This window comes from Engystomops pustulosus, chromosome 4, assembly GCF_040894005.1.
Source record: "Engystomops pustulosus chromosome 4, aEngPut4.maternal, whole genome shotgun sequence".
NCBI classification, from domain to species: Eukaryota; Metazoa; Chordata; class Amphibia; order Anura; family Leptodactylidae; genus Engystomops; species Engystomops pustulosus.
In genome coordinates this window covers 152,923,620-152,943,467 of record NC_092414.1, presented here as the reverse complement: position 1 = coordinate 152,943,467, position 19,848 = coordinate 152,923,620, and the positions used below count along the sequence as shown (strand labels likewise).

The 19,848-nt window shown below is 44.0% G+C and overlaps 1 protein-coding gene across 3 annotated transcripts in view; it reads left to right on the top strand.

Moving 5' to 3' along the window:
- TEX9 (testis expressed 9) overlaps nucleotides 1-19,848 on the top strand; it is a 41,164-nt gene that overhangs the window by 488 nt on the left and 20,828 nt on the right. The window contains exon 1 of one of the 3 annotated variants that reach the window (XM_072148153.1): nucleotides 19,523-19,677. The exons of 1 other annotated variant lie outside the window; for it this stretch is intronic. In XM_072148153.1, the coding sequence (XP_072004254.1) occupies nucleotides 19,639-19,677 (39 nt within the window). In that variant the 5' untranslated portion in view covers nucleotides 19,523-19,638. Of the gene's footprint in view, nucleotides 1-19,522; nucleotides 19,766-19,848 lie in introns of those variants that run through there. One more of the 3 variants, XM_072148154.1, reaches the window with a different exon arrangement.

The following is a 19,848-nucleotide window of genomic DNA, read 5'->3' as shown; positions in this document are numbered from 1 at the left end:
AATCTACCCCAACTCCCACACATAATAGGGAGATATTTACTGAGAATAGCATTCCTGTAGTTGTGCTTTTAATCTACAATGGGGCACATTTACTTACCCGGTCCTGACGCAATCCAGCGGCGCGTTCTCCGACAAGCATTCGGGTCTTCCGGCGATTTACTAAGGTCGTGTGCCCGATGTCCACCAGGTGTCGCTGCCGTGCCGAGGTCCGACGGAGTTCACCATCCTATTATGCTCCTCTGCTGCCTACAAAATGCAATAGAAAAATATGGTATTGAAATTCCTGCTCACCCGCTTGTGGCTAGTTCATATATTGTTTTCTTTGGGGGAGTGTAGGCTGGTAGGCTTTGGGGGAGTGTGAGCAAAGGCTGGTCCGGGTACAGCGACATGAATCAGAAAAGAGTAAAAAGATTCCAGCACTGGCACATTGAAAAATAGCGAGTAAAATTCCAAATTCTTTATTTCATCTTGTTAAAATCTTTCTTTCAAAAAAACTTATTAGTCCATCATGATGGAATGGAGGTCATGTGTTACGTGTTTCAAGCTCTAGCGTGAGTTCTAAGTCATACCTCACGTTCGGGGAAGAATTGGCTCCTCGGCTTGTCATCCCTCATGAGCGACTGGTTGCGGTCGCTCCAGTGGACCTTCGGCAGCTACCCTCTGGCAAGACCAATGTCCGACATGTTCTTCGGAAGAAGATATTGACTTGGGAACATTGCCCACATGTGGCTGGGCATCCTGGGGTGCTACGCTCTGTCGCCCTCATTTCCCGTTTCTATTGGTGGCCTCATCTGGTCAAGGATGTCACCGGTGCTCCCGCAATCCCATTCTGGGTTCGCAGGCACACCCATGTCCCTCTGTGTGCCCCCGCTGCTTCCTGCCCCTCCGGACTTACCTCTCGGACACTTCCTGCTCCCCAGCGGAATGCTGCCTCCTAAGGAGCCTGCACGCCGGCTGTAGGAAATTTAAAGGGCCTGCGCACCGCTGATTGGTGCACTGGCTGAACACCTCCACCTTTATTTACCAGAACCTCCCTTCCTTCCCTGCCGGATCTTTGTGTCTACGCCTGAGAGAAAGCTCCCCAGCGATATTCCTGCATTCCTGTGTGTTCTTGCTCCTGAGTCCTGTGTTCCTGTGTTGCCATGTTCCTGTATGTTCCTGCTCCTGAGTCCCCGTGTGTTCCTGCTCCTGAGTTCCTGTCTCCTGCGTTTCTGTGTTCCCGTTCGCATCTGCCTGGACCTCCCGTTGCTGATCCCGGATTGGACTTGACGTTGCATCTCTGCCACCTGCCCTGACCCTGTGCCTCGAACTGACCACGAGACTGTTTTCTGCTAAGGTACCTTGACCTCAACTGCCAATGCGGACTAGTCGCACCTGTCGAACGACCTGGTGGTACCCTGCTGCAGCAAGACCATCCCGCTTTGCGGCGGGCTCTGGTGAAGACCAGGTGCCACTTAGACTCCGGTCCCTGGTGTTGGCTAGTACCACTAATACAGTCAGTACCAGTAATACAGTCATCTGGGTGGTAACTGACCGGTTTTCCAAAATGTCCATTTTGTTCCTGTTCCTCTACAAGGTCTGTTGCTGCTCCACGTCTTGCCAGTCTGTTCTTCCTTCACATCTTCTGGCTCCATGGACTTCCCAAGCACATCGTTTCTGACTGGGGGGGTTCAGTTTGTTTCTAAATTCTGGTGATCTCTGTGAAACCTGCTTCTGGGCTGCTATCTCCTAGGGCGCACGCAGGACTGCTTTGGGAGATTCAAAACTTTTTCTGCAATTTTTTTTTACACATAGGGATAGTTAAAAATAAAATAGTTAAGGGACCTTTTACAATTTTTAGATTTTTGGGGGATTAAAGTTACAAAAACTGGAGGAATTAACACATGTGTAATTATATTATTAACAAAAAAAGTTTGAAACAACTGAAAATATGTCTTGTATTCAAGGTTCTTCAAAGTCACCTTCTGCTTTGATTACTGCTTTGCACACTCTTGGCATTCACTTGATGACCTTCAAGAGGTTGTCACCTGAAATGGTCTTCCAACAGTCTTCAAGGAGTTCCCAGAGATGCTTAGCTCTTTATCCAGCTCACCACAAACCATTTCGATTGGGGTCAGGTCTAGTGATTGTGGAGGTCAGGTCATCTGGCTTAGCACCCCATCACTCTCCTTCTTGGTCAAATACCCTTACACAGACTGGAGATGTGTTTGGGGTCATTGTGCTGTTGAAAAATAAATGATGGCTCAACTAGTCCCATCTAGATCAACATCTGCAAAGAGTTTGTACGTTCTCTCTGCGTCCTACGGTTTCCTCCCACACTCCAAAACATACTGGTAGTTTTCTTGGATTCAGAGCGCCATGGGGACAGGGACAAGCTCTGTGCAGCGCTGTGTAATCTGTATGAACTATATAAATAAAGAATTATTATAATTATTTATTATTAAATCAAAACACAAACCAGAAGGAATAGCATGTCGTCGTAAGATGCTGTGGTAACCATGCTGGTTCAGTATACCTTCAATTTTGAATAAATCCCCACCAGTGCCATCAGCAAAGCCCCCTCATCCTCCATGCTTCACTGTGGGAACCAGGCATGTAGAGTCCATTCGCTTACCTTTTCTGTGTCCCATAAAGGTATGGTGGTTGGAACCAAAGATCTCAAATTTGGACTCATCAGACCAAAACACAGATTTATGGGGATCTAATGCCCATTTTTTTGTGTTCTTTAGCCCACACAAGTCTCTTCTGCTTGTTGCCTGTCCTTATCAGTGGTTTCCTAGAAACTATTTTACCATGGAGGTTTGTTAGGATCAGTGGATCCTCTGGACCACCGCGGGAAATGTAACTAACCAACACCCGGAACCGGAGCCTAGCGGCACCTGGTATTCACCAGAGCCCGCCGCAAAGCGGGTTGGACTTGCTGCGGCAGGATACCACTAGGTCGTTCCCAGGTGTGACTAGCCCACGGTGGCAGCCGAGGTCGAGGTACCTTAGCGGATGACAATCTCGTAGACAGGTCCAGGCACAGGGTCAGGGCAGGCGGCAGAGATGCAACGTCAGGTCCAAGTCTGGGGTCAGCAACAGGAGGTCCAGGCAGGTGGGAACGGGAACACAGGCACACGGAACACAGCAACACGGAGGAACTCGGGTAACACAGGACACAGGAGCGGGAACACGCAGGAATACACAGGAACGCAGGAATACACAGGAACGCAGGAATACACAGGAATGCAGGTATACACAGGAACGCAGGAATACACAGGAACGCAGGAATAATCGCAAGTAAGCTTTCTCTAAGGCTATGAGGCACAAAGATCCGGCAAAGGTAACAGGAAGAGGCAGGCTTATAAAGATTTTGGCAATATGGCCAGCGCCAATTAATGGCGTGCTGGCCCTTTAAATTTGGAGAAGGTGCCGCACGCGCGCCCTAGCAGTCGGGGACGCGCGCGCACAGCGGAGGGGAGCGAGCCAGGACGGGTAATATGCGCTGGCGGCGCGCTGGCGGGGGCAGGGCGGCACGGGTGAGCCCGCGACCCGCGATGCGGGTCGCGGGACCACCCGTGACAAGGTTGCTGCACACAGTCTCCTCTTAACAGTTGTTGTAGAGATGTGTCTGCTGCTAGACCTCTGTGCGTCAGTGACCGGGTCTCTAATCTGAGCTGCTGTTAACCTGCAATTTCTGAGGCTGGTTACTCGGATGAACTTATCCTCCGCAGCTGAGGTGACTCTTAGTCCTTTCCTTGGGTGGTCCTCATCTGAACCAGTTTCTTTGTAGCGCTTGATTGCAACTGCAGTTGGGGACACATTCAAAGTTTTCCAAAATTCTTAAAATAATTATGGCCACTTGTTATTTTATACTTAGCTTTTTTTCGTGCCATAATACAAATACAAACAGTATTCAGTAGGAGTATAAGCTGTGTATCCACCTGATTCTGCACAACACAACTGTCTGTCCCAACCCCATTTATAAGGCAAGAAATCCCACTTATTAAACCTGACAGGGAACATCTTTGAAGAACCTAGAACATAAGACATATTTTCAGTTGTTTCAGACTTTTTCACATGCAGGGTTTTTTTTTTATTTTTCACTCTCCACCTTTATAAATCCATAACTTTTTCATTTTTCTGTGTATAGTGCTGTGTGAGGGTTTATTTTCTGCATAACAAATTTTACTTTTCAGTGACATTATATATTATTCCATACCATGTACTTGGAAGCTGGAAAAAATCCAAATGTGGTAAAATTGGGCAAAAAAACGCATTTGCGTCACTTTCTTGTGGGCTCAGTTTTCACAACTTTCACCTTGCGCTCCAAATGATACATCTACTTTATTATTGGGTTCAGTACAATCACAGTGATATCAAATTTATATAGTTGTTATTGTGTTTAAATACATTTACAAGAAGTAAACAAATGTGTAAGAAAAAAAATAGTTTCTCCATCTTCTGATGCCAATTTTTTTTCATAATTCTATGTAAGGAGTACTTTTTCTGCAAAATGACCTGACATTTTCATTACTATTTTGAGCACGGTGCAACCTTTTGATCACTTTTTATTACATTTTTTATGTTTCGGAAATTTGGACGCTATTTTCGATTAGTTTCCTCTCTGCCAGTCTCTCCACTGAGTACCCATTGCACTGCAAATTCAATTTAAAATATTAACCATGACCTACAAAACCATCCATAACATGTCCCCTCCATATATCTCTGAACTAATCAACCAATACCACCCCACACGTAATCTCCGTCCCTCACAGGCCCTTCAACTTCACTCTATTACCATCCTCTCTTCCCACAATCACATCCAGGACTTCTCCAGTGCATCTCCCATACTCTGGAACTCTCTACCAAAATGTGTCAGACTCTCCCCCACTTTTCAAACCTTCAAATGTAACCTGAAAACCCAACTGTTCATGTTCGCTTACAACACACAGTAAGGGTCATTTACTAAGGGCCCGATTCGCGGTTTCCCGACGTGTTATCCGAATAGTTACAATTTGCGCCGATTTCCCTGAATTACCCCGGGATTTTGGCGCACGCGATCAGATTGTGGCGCATCGGCGCCGGCATGCACGCGACGGAAATCGGGGGGCGTGGCTGTAAAAAAACCCAAAGGATCCGGAAAAACCAGCGTGTTTTTTTTAAAAAAAAGGTGTCGCTTGACACGCGCTTACCTGCACCCAAGCGGAGGGCGGTGAAGTTCAGTGAATTCCGATGAACTTCAGCGCAGCAGCGACACCTGGTGGACGTCGGAGGAACTGCCTTAGTGAATCCCGTCCGGACCCGATCCTCCACAGAGAACGCAACGCTGGATCGAGAATGGACCGGATAAGTAAATCTGCCCCATTAACTGCACTGCTCCCTCACCTCATGTCTCCATCTTCCCCCGTCGAGATTGTGAGTCCTGACAGGCAGAGTCCTCCTCCTCACTTGTCACTGTAGTTTTGTATTTTGTACTTGCATTTGTTTTTTTCTTAATGTAATGTATGTGAACCCCTTACTGAATGTACAGCACCATGGAATTAATGGTGCTCTAAAAATAATAATAATTTTGAGTTTCACCACCTGGAGTAAACATCTTTATATTTTGATTACCGTAATAGGATTTTTGAGACGCAGTGATACCTAAAATATTTGTGGAAATATTTGTGATATTTACTGTTTTTTACATTTTATATCAGTAAACTTTTCTTTTTACTACTATTTTTAGACCTTTTAGGGTACTTTAATTCTACATGGTCTGATCCTTGCTACTATAAAGTGCAATACTACTGTATTGCAGTACATAGCATTTTCACATAGTATTCATTATAATGAGCTTCTGGTCACTGAATCTTCAGAAACCATGCATCCTCGGGTCTGACAAAGACCCAAGGCTGTCATGGAAACCGATCGCAGCTCCCCAAGGACGTCCAGAGATAGCATAACAAAGACGGCAGTGCCCACATGCTGTTGACTTTTAAATGCTGCTGGTTAGTACTTGTGATTAGTACTAGCAACGATTGCGGGTGTTAGCGGTGGATGTTTGCTGCAATTTGTAGCCAACACCACCTCTTTATGAAGCGGGCTCATCCTGTACCTCTGTGCCGTACCGTGAAGCAGTTAAAAGTATATATGCATAATAATGATATGATATAGAAACATAAAAAAAATGGAAATTTGTATTGTTTATTAACTTTTACAAAATCATGTGTGATAGAAGAGCTACCATTAACTAGCACAGGGAACTTGCATGAAAACAACTGTAGGAATATTATTAAACCATTCCTGGTTCAACCAAGTAATCAGAAGTGCCCGGAATCTCCAGATTAAAAGATTACGTCTGGTGAAATAATTGTGGTGTTTCCAGACAATGAGGCTGATGTTTACAATTTTTTTTCACATGCTTATGAGGTTTAACATCTAAGAACCTTTGTCATATAGATAGGAAAGCTGGTGTAATCAGGCTATGCCTAGAAAAGCTATTATGCTTGATGATACAACGCTTAAAAATCCTCTGTTTTCTGTTTGCTTAATCTGTGAAAACAAATTAGAAAAAATATTGTGCTAGGAGACATATTAAATAACATATCAATATAATTACTAAAACATGGTATAACTGTATAATATATCCATATTTTTTTTCTCTGTAGGATTTCTTTTTTTTGTAATAACAAATAATTTGGTCACTATATAAAAATAAAGAAAGTTTACAAATTGTTTTCCAAATGGACATTTTGACCAAGTTCAAGAAAATGGTTAGATGTGCTTGAGTAATGTGCAAATGTAAAACCCAGTGTAATTGAGTAAAAATTATGCTCAGAGACCCTGCTTTATTTATAAACATCCCACCGAATTATGTGACAATAACTAATCCAACAAAATTGGATCCTGTGTTGATCCTCCCACTCTGCACAAAAAAAGAGTTAAAGATAAGAAAACGTATGCTGTGTAATGAGAGAAGGCATCTAGCTAGTACCTTCTTGTATTAATATAGAATTATTTTACCTACCGTAATCATAGAAAAAACATTTTATATAATACAGGCAGTCCCCTACTTAAGAACACCCGACTTACAGACGACCCCTAGTTACAAACGGACCTCTGGATTTTGGTTATTTACTGTACTTTAGTCCTAGGCTACAATAAAACAGCTATAACAGTTAGTTATAAATGATGTCAGCAATGAAGCTTTAGTTTTAATCCTGGTTCTTATGACAACCCAACATTTTTAAAATACAATTGTGACAGAGACCCAAAAAATTTTGGCTGGGTTTACAATTATACAGTTATGACTTACATACAAATTCAACTTAAGAACAAACCTACAGACCCTATCTTGTATGTAACCCGGGGACTGCCTGTTTACATATAGCAGTGGATCTGGATGTTTTTGAATATCTGTCTTCAACCAGGAAAACAAATTTTTGTCCTGAAAATAAAATACTCTTAATGTTCCAAAATGATAATTTCCTTTTTGAGCTTTCCAGTTGGTCTACGAATGTAGTATAATATTCATTATCTGGATTCATGTAAATGCACATGGGCTTATATTTATTGCAATGATTCCCTGGAGCTTACTGTCAAGTTGTTTACAAAATGTGATAACATTAGCTTCAATCCAAAGCCGTCTGTCCTCATCCACTAGGCTTTCTCTAACCTATGGCATCTTTTACTACCAGACATTCCTGGTTTTCTACACAGATACAGTGTGACATGTTGTTTTCTTCTTGGTTGTGGCCTGTGATTGGATGTTTTGTACAAAGTAAGCTTATTCTCTACCCAGCTACCAAGTCAGTATTACAGACTAGAACACAACTGGCGAGGTCAATCTGGGTTACAGTCAAAGTGATAATGCTTTAATGGAGGAAAGGTTTAAGAGTTTAATGCAGCCTCAGCCCTGTTGTTTTCTTTTTGACCTGCCGGAAAACTATGACAACAAAAACAAAAATTTGCTAAATGTCTCGGAATATAACTGGTGATTTTTAGTGTTAGCCAACTCGAGAAACCATGGGAAATATTTCAGAACCATCTCTAGCAGTCAGAGGTGATCACATCAGAGAGGCTGACAAGGAAAAATGCCTAGACCACTAGATACATTTCCTAGTCAAACTGTTTAAATGGAAAATATCTTTGTAATGCTTCCACAAAAAGCATGCAACAGTATACAGCTCTGGGTAGCTACAGCTATAAGCTTATTCACAAATGTTATTTAAATAAATATTTTGATTGAAATTGACAACATACGGTAAGATATTCAATTCAAATATTGTGTTTCTCAATTTATTTTTGTATACTGCTGAAACAGCTATATACCATCAGTAGTATTATGTGGCAGCCACCGCTAGGTTTGTCTGCATTCTGTTTAATAGGACTTGGACAGCATTCACAGTATGAAATAATTGTTTTCATAATTGTTCCCAATGTATTTATGATTTTACAAGCCCTTTTAGCGCTATTGTTGGTGACCATTAAGTTCTGCACAGTCGCAGAAAATTGCAGTTGTGCATGTGCAGGGCTGGAACACCCCGTGCTGGCCCACTCCACCACCCGCTGCACCCCCTGCATGCTTTTCCATGCATTGTGATTATTTCACAATACCAAAAAACTGCTAGCGCCATGTGATGTCATCACGTCTGCTGGCTTCACAGCACAGAGGATGATGAAAATAAGACAGCTGCTGGGGTAAGTATGTTGTGTTTCTATTTTTTTTTTCAATTACCGTATATACTCGTGTATAAGCCAAGTTTGTCCCCTCAGCTTATACTCCCCTGGCAGGCTGTATACTACTGGGGGCTGGCAGGCTGTATACTACTGGGGTCTGGCATGCTGTATACTACTGGAGGCTGGCAGGCTGAATACTTCTAGTGGCTGGCAGGCTGTATACTACTGGGGGCTGGCGGGCTGTATACTACATGGGGGCAGGCTGGCTGTATACTACTAGGGGCTGGCTTGCTGTATACTACTGGGGGCTGGCAGGATGTATACTACATGGGGCTAGCTGGCTGTATACTACTAGGGGGTGGCTGTATACTACTGGAGGGCTTTCTGGCTGTATACTACATGGGGCTGGAAGGCTGTATACTACAGGGGCTGGCTGTATACTACTGGGAGCTGGCTGAGTATATACTACTGGGGGCTTGCTGGCTACGTACTGGGGGGGCTGTGACCGATGCATTTCCCACCCTCGGCTTATACGCGAGTCAATAGTTTTTCCCAGTTTTTGGTGGTAAAATTAGGGGTCTCGGCTTATACACAGGTCGGCTTATACTCGAATATATAGGGTAATTTAAAACAAGGAAAGAATACAGAGTGGGGTCAACAATATAGTTTGGTATGAGGGTCCACAACATAAGAGGGTATGAGGGCCCAAAATATAAGGGGTATGAGAAGGCACAAAATGAGGGGCCACAAAATAAAAGGTCACAATATTAGGGGACATAAGGGGCCACAATATGAGTGGGGGAAGGCTGAGATGCCGCAATATGAGGAGGAGATGAGAAGGGCCACAATATGAGGGGTAGATGATGAGAGGTCACAATATGAGGGGAGAGGAGAGGCCAGAAGTAATGGGGTAACAAGCGCATGCTTGAAAGAAGAGGGAACAACACTACAAGAGAGAAGTTGAAGATTTTAGTAAGGTGAGAAGTAACTTCTGGGGAGAGGGACGGTATGAGACCTGAGGGGATGGGGTCAGTGATGCAGGTAATGTGGCAAGTAGAGGAAAGGAGCCTGGACACTTCTTCCTCTGTCAATGGCTCAAAGGAAGACAACAAACACGGTTAAGTAATGGGGGGAAGAGGAATAATAGAGTGAGTGAATTGAGAAATGATTTCCTGGCCAATGCAATAAATTTTATCTTTAAGGTGGCCAGATCTTCAGGTCCAAGGCTTGTGACGAGTGGCTGCACCTTTGGTGTTAGTAACGAGTATCAAAAAGCTTTTTAGGATTGTTAGAAGATACTAGATTAGTGAAATAGACCTGTTTAGCAAGGTGAAGGGGAGAGTTATCAGTTCTGAGCTCAAATTTGAAATGTAGAAAGTCTGCAGATTTGAGCAATTTTCAGACACTGTGGAAACTGGTTTTGTCCATGTCCCAAGGATGCCTGTGTCTGTGTTTGAACTGGTGAAGTGGAGATGGGGGACAGTGAAGACTGCAAAATTTCTGTGAGTTGGTGAGTGTCAATGGTACACTGGTTCCAGTATGAACGATGGGTCAAGGATAATTAAAAGTAAAAAAAGATGGTTATGGTCTGAAAGTAGAAAGGAAGAAATGATAAAATTAGATATTGAAGAAAGTTCGGGAGAAGACCTAGTCTAGGATGTTTCCCTCATTATAAGTGGGAGAATTAGAGAGAAAGACCTAGAGAGGTAGTTAGTGATAATAGCTGAGAGGCAGGCGTTGAAATGGGAGTGTTAATAGGTATATTAAAGTATCCCAAGATGATGGTTGATATCTCACAGGATAGAAAGTGAGGGAGCCAAAAGGCAAAGTGTTAAGACAAGAGGAACTGGTAGGGTGAGCTGGGAAGACGGTATACTACAGCCACAACAAGAAAAGTTTGACGGTGTCATCCTCAAAAGATAGGAAGGTGAAAGAGGGCACAGGAGGAATGACCTGGAAAGTGTATTGTGGAGAGAGGAGTAAGCCTACCGCTCCTCCCTGCCTATTCTCAGGTCTGGAGCAGTGAGAAAAGTGTAAGTAATAAGACAAAGCAGCGAGGGAGGCAGAGTCATCCTGCTGGATCCATGTTTCAGTGATGGCCAGCAGGTCAAAGGACTTAAAAATAAAGAGGTCATGAACAGATTCTAGTTTATTGCACAAATAGCAAGCATTCCATAGGAGTGGGGATACACTGAATCTTGATAAGGTTAATAGGGTTTCTGTGTGAAGTATTAAAATGAGCAGAAAGTGGATCTGGGTTAGGAGAGATGTCCCCTGCAGCAAGCAGGAGGGAAAATTAGAGAGACAAAATGTGCTTCAGAGATTTATAAGAAGTTATTTCATGCTTAACAACAGAACACTGTGATAAGTTAGTATGGTTACTTAAGGTATGGAGTGTGAGTGGTTAACAAAGGTGAGCAAAGAAGTGAGGCATTGATGTAGATAGTTGGTACTAGTGGAATAGATGGACAGTGGGCAAGTAAAACAACCATAACAAACATTAGAGAGAAAACAGAAAAAATATTTTTCTGGCATCTTACCTGTTTCCTGCCCTGTCTAACTGCAATATGCGTAACTGCAGCATACTTGTCAGAATATTATACTGTAATGAATAACTGCAACATATTTGTCAGAATATTATACTGTAATGGATAACTGCAACATACTTGGCAGAATATAATACTGTAAAGAATAACTGCAGCATACTTGTCAGAATATAATACTTAGCAGAATATTATGCTATGCAAACAATAAAAGAATGCAAGCATCCTATAGTACTACTAAATTTATACTCAGAGAAGACAAGAGACAAAGCCCTAATTTATCTCTTAAAACCAATTATCTAGGAGACATAACCCATGTGGGCTAAGTTCTAAACAGAGATAAAAAAAAATTAATTTGAAGGACATAGATGAACATTAAATCAGTTAGGACAGAAAAGGGTCAAATGTTTGCAATGGTATATATCTGTAAATTACCTTTGTTTTTTTAATCAGATAAATTTTTATTAAACATTTTCAAATTTTACATACATTAAAACAATGTCCCCCCCCCCCCACCCTCCCAACAACTCCCCCTCCCCCCCTGGTTACAGGTACAGTCTCAAAAATACAATGTATCATAGTGCACACAAAGATCTTTCAGCAGACAGTAAGAAGCCAGGTTATCAATAAACATTTTCTATTCGTTATTAAGATATAGTGTCGCCTTTTAATAATTCCTTTGTCTATCGCCAATATATTACGACCCCACTCCCGGCCACTCTCCCCAAATCTTATCAAATTTTTTAATAGCTTTCCTCTTAAGATAAACCCCCTTTTCCATTTGAAGGAGCCTAAGCATTTTATCCTTATATTCTTTTAAGGTAGGTGGATCTGAGCTCAGCCACTTCTGAGCTATCAGTTTCCTAGCCTGATATAATGCCCTTTTGAGCGCTAATCTTATACTCTCATTACCCGGTATTTCCTCAACATATCCCAGGACACATTGTAGAGGATTCTTGGGAATAGTCACTTGAAATATGCTTTCCAGATATGCAAGCACTCTACTCCAGAAACGACCCAGGAATGCGCAACCCCAGAACATATGCATATGGTCAGCCGGGCCCTGGGCACATCTGGGGCATATATCATCCTGCCTAGCTCCAATTCGGCAGAGGAAGGCAGGTGTTCTATACACCCTGTGGATGAGATAAATATGCGAAATCCTTAGGGCTTCAGACGTGGACACCTGAGGGACAGATGTTAAAATTCCCTCCCATTGGTCATCTGATATAGGACCCAAATCCCCCTCCCATTTTTGCTTCAGGTTAAGAGGAAAGTTCTTTAGATAGGCTTCCAACAAATGGCTATACAATAAGGAGATCAAGCCAGAAGTTTCCCCCCTGGCAGCTGTTATTGTGATCACAGGAGCAGTATCAGTGTTAAGTTTTGTTGTGGTCACTTGTGTATCCCACGCATGGCGTAGCTGTAAGAATTTATAAAACTGGGTATGAGGTAACTGAAACTGCTCCTGCAAATCAGAAAATGCCTTAAAAGTACCCTCAGAGTGCAGCTGATGAATAAACTTCACCCCCGCCTGTTCCCAGGGAGTAAAGCCCTCCAGCCTAAAGAATTCCGGTAACTTTGGGTTCTTCCAAATGGGGGTGAAAGGGGTACAACCATCAATCTCCATCAATTGCTTAATTTTCCCCCAGACCTTTACCATAAGTGTCAGAGTGGGGATCCTAACTCCTCCCTGTCCTGAAAACCCAGTTTCAATAGCTGCCAACAAAGGTCTATGAGGTGTCATTTCACCAACTAATGCCGCAACAGCCCCATCTCCCCCCTCCGCTCCCCAACCCCTCAGATGTTGTAGTTGGGAGGCCAAAAAATAGATCCACGGGTTTGGGGCCGCCAAACCTCCAGCCTCTTTAGACCTCTGCAACGTCTCATATTTAATCCGAGCCACCCCTTTTTTCCAGATTAGCTCCCTAAACAAAGACTGTAGCTTATGGAATATTCTAAGGGGAATCCATATAGGGGTGTTGTGCACAATGTACAACAATTGGGGCATCAATATCATCTTGGTCAAATTGACTCTACCAATGACAGAAAGCGGGAGCTTGCACCAAGTTGTAATTTTAGCCGCAAATCTCGCAATGAGAGGAGTCAAATTAAGCTGTAAGTAGTCCTGGACTCTAGCTGAGACCTGAACACCAAGGTATTTGAATGTATTCACTACCTGAATATGAGTGTCGGCCACCGCGGAATTCTCTGATAGGGGATCAATAGGTAATAATACTGATTTATTCCAGTTTATCCGGAGCCCGGAGAAATCTCCAAACTGCACTATAGTAGCAATAGCACTCTCCAGCGAGACTCTTGTGTCACCTAAGAAAAGGAGCAAATCGTCCGCATACAGAGCTACTTTCTCCGTATGCAGATTATACTTGAGTCCTGTAATCAACTGACTGTCTCTCAGCATTTGCGCCAACGGCTCAATTGCCAAAGCAAACAGCAAGGGTGACAAAGGACACCCCTGCCTTGTTCCCCTAGTTAGATCAAAAGGTTGGGACAAAATCCCGTTGGCCCTCACTCTTGCTTTGGGGCCAGTATATAAAAGCTGTACCCATTTCCTAAAGTTCGGACCCAATCCTGCTTTTTCCAAGACCACCCATAGGTATTCCCACTCGACGCTATCGAAAGCCTTTGCAGCGTCGAGTGAGAGCACCGCCCGGCCCCCCACATTATCTGCTTTCGACTGGATGTTAAGGAAAAGCCTGCGTAAATTAATCGCAGTGGAGCGGTTAGGCATAAAGCCGGACTGATCACGGTGAATCAGCCCATCTATGACAGTTATTAAACGTCGCGCCAGAATCTTGGCCAGGATTTTAATATCAACTGTCAGTAACGAAATGGGTCTATAGGATTCTGTTAGCTGCGTATCTTTCCCTGGCTTAGGTATAACTGTAATCACTGCTTCCCTCATGGATTCTGGTAACCTTCCGGCCTCAAATGCTGCCTGATAGACTTCTAGCAATTTTGGTATAAGCAATTCCCTTAGCTCTTTATAGGCTTCCACCGGTAAGCCATCTAACCCTGGCGCTTTATTATTCTGAAATGTGTCCAGTGCTTCTTCTAACTCTTCCACTAATATCGGCTGGTCCAAAGTCTCTCTTTGTTCTACTGTGAGTGTAGGTAAATTAATCTTATCTAGGTATGCCCTAATTTGTGACTCATCTTTATTCAGTCTCGAGCTATAAAGGTCCTCATAGAATCTCTGGAACTCTGTTACAATTTCTACCGTATTTACTATCAGAGCGCCAGTATCAGATCTCAAAGATGGCACATGCGCCACCCCATTTTGGGCGCTAACAATTGTGGCCAGCAAGTGGCCCGCACTTTCCCCTTCAATGAAGTAATGCTGTTTTAAAAAGAAACGCTTGTTGGCCGCTTGCTGAAGCAAATGCTCAGTAAGGAGCTTTTGTGCCTCCAGCCACCGTTCCCTATTATCCTCCGATGGCCCCTCTACATATTCCATTTCGGTGGCGTCTACTCTCCTATTTAGCGTATTTGTGAGGTTAGAGCTGCGTTTTTTAACCCTGGAAATATATTTAAAGTATAGACCTCTAAGATGCGATTTAGCGGCATCCCAAATGCTAGCATTCCCACCCCCAGGTGCATTATCCATATAGAATTCCTCCATTCCTACTATAATCTCAGGTACATTATTTAGGATGGGTAACCAATAAGGGTTCAATTTCCACATAGGCCTTTGACGATGCTCAGGAACTCCCATATTGAGACTAAGCTGTATTGGGGCATGGTCTGATAGCGTCCGCGTGCCATACGAGACCTGAGTGACCAATCTCATTAGCCTTTCGTTCCCTATGGCCAAATCTATGCGGGAGAGCGACATGTATGAGGCCGAAAAACATGAATATCTCTTTTCCTGGGGGTTGCGGGCCCTCCATATATCAACCAATTGCACCTCTTGTAACAGCCGTGCTAACGCCGTAGGGGGGCTGTCTGCGGGTATCGTCCCAGTATGGAACTTATCTAGGTGTGCCTGCAACCAACAATTATAATCCCCTATCATGAGAATCGGTACATTTGTGTCAGCCATCATGAAGGATAATACTGTCTTAATAACCCCTGCATTATACGGGGGAGGGACATATATTGCTGCTATACAAATATCAGTCTGAAAAATAGTACCCGCTAAACACACAAAGCGCCCTTCTGTGTCAATTAGGGTTCTGGAGCATCGGAATGGTACAGTTTTATGGATAAGCACACTTACCCCCCTAGAATTGGCCGTAAAATAGGAATGATACGCCATCCCAATCCAAGACCTATTAAGGAGGTGCACCGTTTCAGGGGTCACGTGAGTCTCCTGCAGGCACACAATAGAATCAGGTACAGTTTTCAGGGCTCTCATAACAGCATACCTTTTATTCGCCTCTCCCAACCCTCGCACATTCCACGAGTGGACATTAAGTATCCTCGCCATCCCGACAATAAGAAAAATTAACTACACCTCGTTTCCAATTAGAAGAAAAACCAACGTGAACACCATCCAAGATAATTACAATTAGACCAAAGTTCCTGTTATGCCATGTACCAGGGGAGTTCCCACCCATAACAGCACATACCCCAACCCTCCCATCCCACCCAACTTTTTGCCAATCCCTGGGGTAAAAACCCATAAACACCTGTACACTGAGTAACATTAGAGTATAAACATTGCACAGTTTCATATTGACCAACTTCGTAGACAATTTAAGTGCAATTCGTCAGTACCTTCCTATGCTCCTGCATTATAATAACATAAGAACACCCACTGCTCACAAAATGGTAACATCTACATTAACTAGTAGAAAATGACAAATAAGTAAAAAATGACAAATAAGTAGAAAATGACAAAGAACACTGCGTGTAATCTTACACAATCGACCATCTCGCTCGACAGTGTCCCTCAAACAGGCTCTGTCCATCAAGATAGGCGTTATATCCATTTATGGGGATGGGGCTCGCCTGCCCCTCAGCTCTCTCTCATGGACATCTATCCAGGCCGTGGCATCTGTTGCTGAGTCAAAGAAGTGAGTAGACTCCATGGCCACCACCCGGAGTCTCGCTGGATAGAACATAGCATACGGTAAGTCCAGATCCCGAAGCCTCCTCTTCACATTCTGGAACTGAGCCCTTTTCCGCTGTACTTCACTGGAAAAATCTGGAAATAGCGCCACTTTACCCCCTTCAATACTCAGCTGCTGCTTCTCTCTTGCCATTCGTAGGATCCGGTCTCTATCTTTGAAATGAAGGAGCTTTACTAATACTGGCCTTGGGGGGCCCCCTGGTGGTAAGGGGCGAGATGGTACTCTATGGGCTCTCTCCACCGCAAATAATGGCGTAAGGGCCTCTTTGCCAAATGTCTCTAGTATCCAAGCCTCAAAGAAGTCATCAGGATTCTTGCCTTCTACCCTCTCTGGGACACCAACTATACGGATGTTATTGCGGCGCAATCTATTTTCTAGATCATCTGCTTTCGCCATTAATGTTGCCACTTGACCAGATGTCTTCTTGACTTCTCTAGTGATCGGGGGTATAAGATCCTCCACCACCCCTACTCTTTCTTCTGCTGCTGACACTCTCTCTCTCACAGTTTGCAAATCGTGCCTTATTATGGAAATGTCCGATTTCACATAGCCCATATGATCAGTTAGTGTAGTCAGTGCCCCATTACATTGCATGACTGCTTTAAAAACATCAGATAGGGTCGGTTCCTCCTCCTCAGCTTCACTCTCCGTCTGCAGTGTTTCCTGCTCACTATCTGCCGGCTCACCTCGTGCCTTCTCAGGGGATTTCCCGGCCTCACTCAGGTCGGCGCCATCTTGTCCACGCGGGCTGCTGTCCTCCCCGGTCTGCAGAACATCTCTCCCCCTGCGTCTATCGGCCGAAACCGGTGAGTGAGTGGTTCGGGCGAATTGCTCCAACCGAGCCGCCACATCCAGCACCTTCGGGGCATTGCGCAGCTTCTTATTCGTGGCGGCGACAGACGCCATACGTAGGCCGCCCGACTCCGCTTTGCCTCCGGTCTTGTTTTTCCCTCTGTCCGCCTTGGTGACCATTTCGGGCAATGTAATTACAGGCAGTAATCTTTCCGGGTGCTTTCCCCTCTCTGCTCCCGCACCAATCAGCACAGAATCGGGTGTTCTCAGGATAAATTCAGGATACTGTGCAGGAGCTCAGGCTGCGTGCGACCGCTCACATACTCAGCTCGGCCACGCCCCCCGTAAATTACCTTTGTATTGCCTGTGTCTGTTTCTTTCTCAAAGGCTGTAAATGAACTGAAAGGCAGAGTATATAGTTAAAAGATGCATTCAGAAATCAGAGATGTATACCTGTAGAAACAGAAGAGATCTAATAACCCCTTTGCACACCACAACATATTATTACGTCCTGGTGCTGTGGGTGGTGTATGGAGAGAGCTTAAGGGCTGAGCTCTTTCCATAAAAAGCTGGAGTCAGCTGTATAATACTGCTGACACCCACCTGTAACTGCCGCAGTCAGTGCATACTGGCCAAGATTGCGGAATTAACCTGTTCACCTAAAAGCACTGCCAGTGGCGGCCTCTGTCTTGAATGGTCAAGCCGTGTCCCCGTGACGTCATCGTGGGATGCAGATCAGTTGCAATGGCAATCTATAGTCTTATAGAGACACGTAGGCCTGCTGTCAGAATCAGAGGTAGTGGATCCTCTGTACCACCGCGGATGATGATGTAAGATGACACCTGGGACCGGAGGCTAAGTCGTACCCGGTTTTCACCAGAGCCCGTCGCAAAACAGGTTGGACTTGTTGCGGCGTGGTACCACCAGGTCGTTCCACAGGCACAACTTTGTCCGGGGTGGCAGCCAAGACGAAGTGCAGAATGGTAAGGCAAACTCGTGGTCAGGAACAGGCAGGAGGTCAAGACAGGCAGCACAGGATCGGAGTCGGGGACGTAGCAAAACGGAATCGAGGTCACATCAGGAAATCAAGATAATCACAGAGGGCTTCGAATATAGCGTTCTCTTAGGCATGGAAGCACAAAGATCCGGCAGAGGTCACAGGAAGAGGTAGGACATTTTAAAAAAGTTATTGGCCTCAGAATTTGGCAATTTTTTGGTACAAATGATTTTCATTTTTTAAAGTCTACTAAAATCTGATAAAACCTATATAAATTTGCTATCCCTATGATCATACTGACCCAAAGAATAAAGGGGAGATGTCATTTGCGAGTAGTCAATATACAAAAAAGTATCAAAACGTGATCATGGAAACTACAGACCTGTGAGTCTAACTTCTGTTGTGGGAAAATATTTGAGGGGTTTGTTAGATATGCTATCATGGAGTTTCTCACTGTACATAACCTTATTACCATCAGCATGGGTTTATGAGAGATCAGTCCTGTCAGACTAATCTATGAGGAGGTAAGTTCCAGACTGGATCTGGGGGCCACTTCTTTTTAATATTTTTATTAATGACCTTGTAGTGGGTTTCCACAGTCAAGTTTCTATACTTGCAGATGATACTAAGCTGTGTAAAGTAATTAATAGCGAGGACGATAGTTTAGCATTACAGAGTGATTTGTGGAAGCTTGAGATTTGGGCAGAAAAATGGTTACAAAAAGTAAAATTATTTTCTAAACCGTCAATACCATCAAGAGCCAGCCAGCTGCTGCTAAAGCAAATAAAGTTATGGGATGCATCAAGAGAGGAATAAATTCTCATGATAAAGGCATAGTTTTGCCCTTATACAAATCCCTGGTCAGACCACACATGGAATATTGTGTACAGTTTTGGGCACCACTGTATATAAAGGATATAGTAGAACTGGAACGGGTGCAGAGGAGAGCAACCTGGATTATTAGGAGAATGGGGGGACTAGAATACAGTGGCAGATTACAAAATTTGGGATTATTCAGTTTAGAGAAAAGACGGCTGAGGGGAGACCTCCTTACAATGTACAAATACTTGATATATAATTGGTTATGGGGAAAAAATATTTCATTCTTTAAGTTTGGACTTGATGGACTTTTTTTCCTTTTTCCAGCCTTATGTAATATGATACTATGATTTGGAGTGCAGAATAAAAGCCATAAAAACAGAGCCTGCAAGAAAACCTCCTGCAACACCCCCCCCCCCCCCCACCTAGCTCCAGAGGTAAAGCTAAAGTGATACCTTAACAAGTAGTGTAATGTATGAATAATATTGAAAGCTAACTGTAAGCAAGTTGATAGATTCCTCTCATGTAGAAGCCACACACAGTAATGATCAGTATACTTTATTATTGTCATTGTGACTGCTCCCTGCACACACATAACGTCACTGGCGCCTATTCCATCGCTACAGCCGGGGAGACGGAGGTCACGTGAGCAACCGCCGCGTGCGCGCTCTCTCGCGATAGCCTCCTAATGTTGGTTGCCTAGCAACAGAACGCCAGCGCCGTTCTGTAACCCGAAGCCCCTGCAATGGCGGAGACCCGGAGAACCGCGACTGTCTCTAGTAAGGTAGGCGCAAAGACGCAGAGTGACTGCAGGTCCCGGGTCACCAGTCCCACATACATAGATCGCTGCTCCATGCAGTCACCGCGGACAGGTACCTGCCGACGCGTTTTCTGCTTGGTGCATGTACAGACTGAATGCGTCAATGTGTAATATAAGATCATTCATGTCATGATT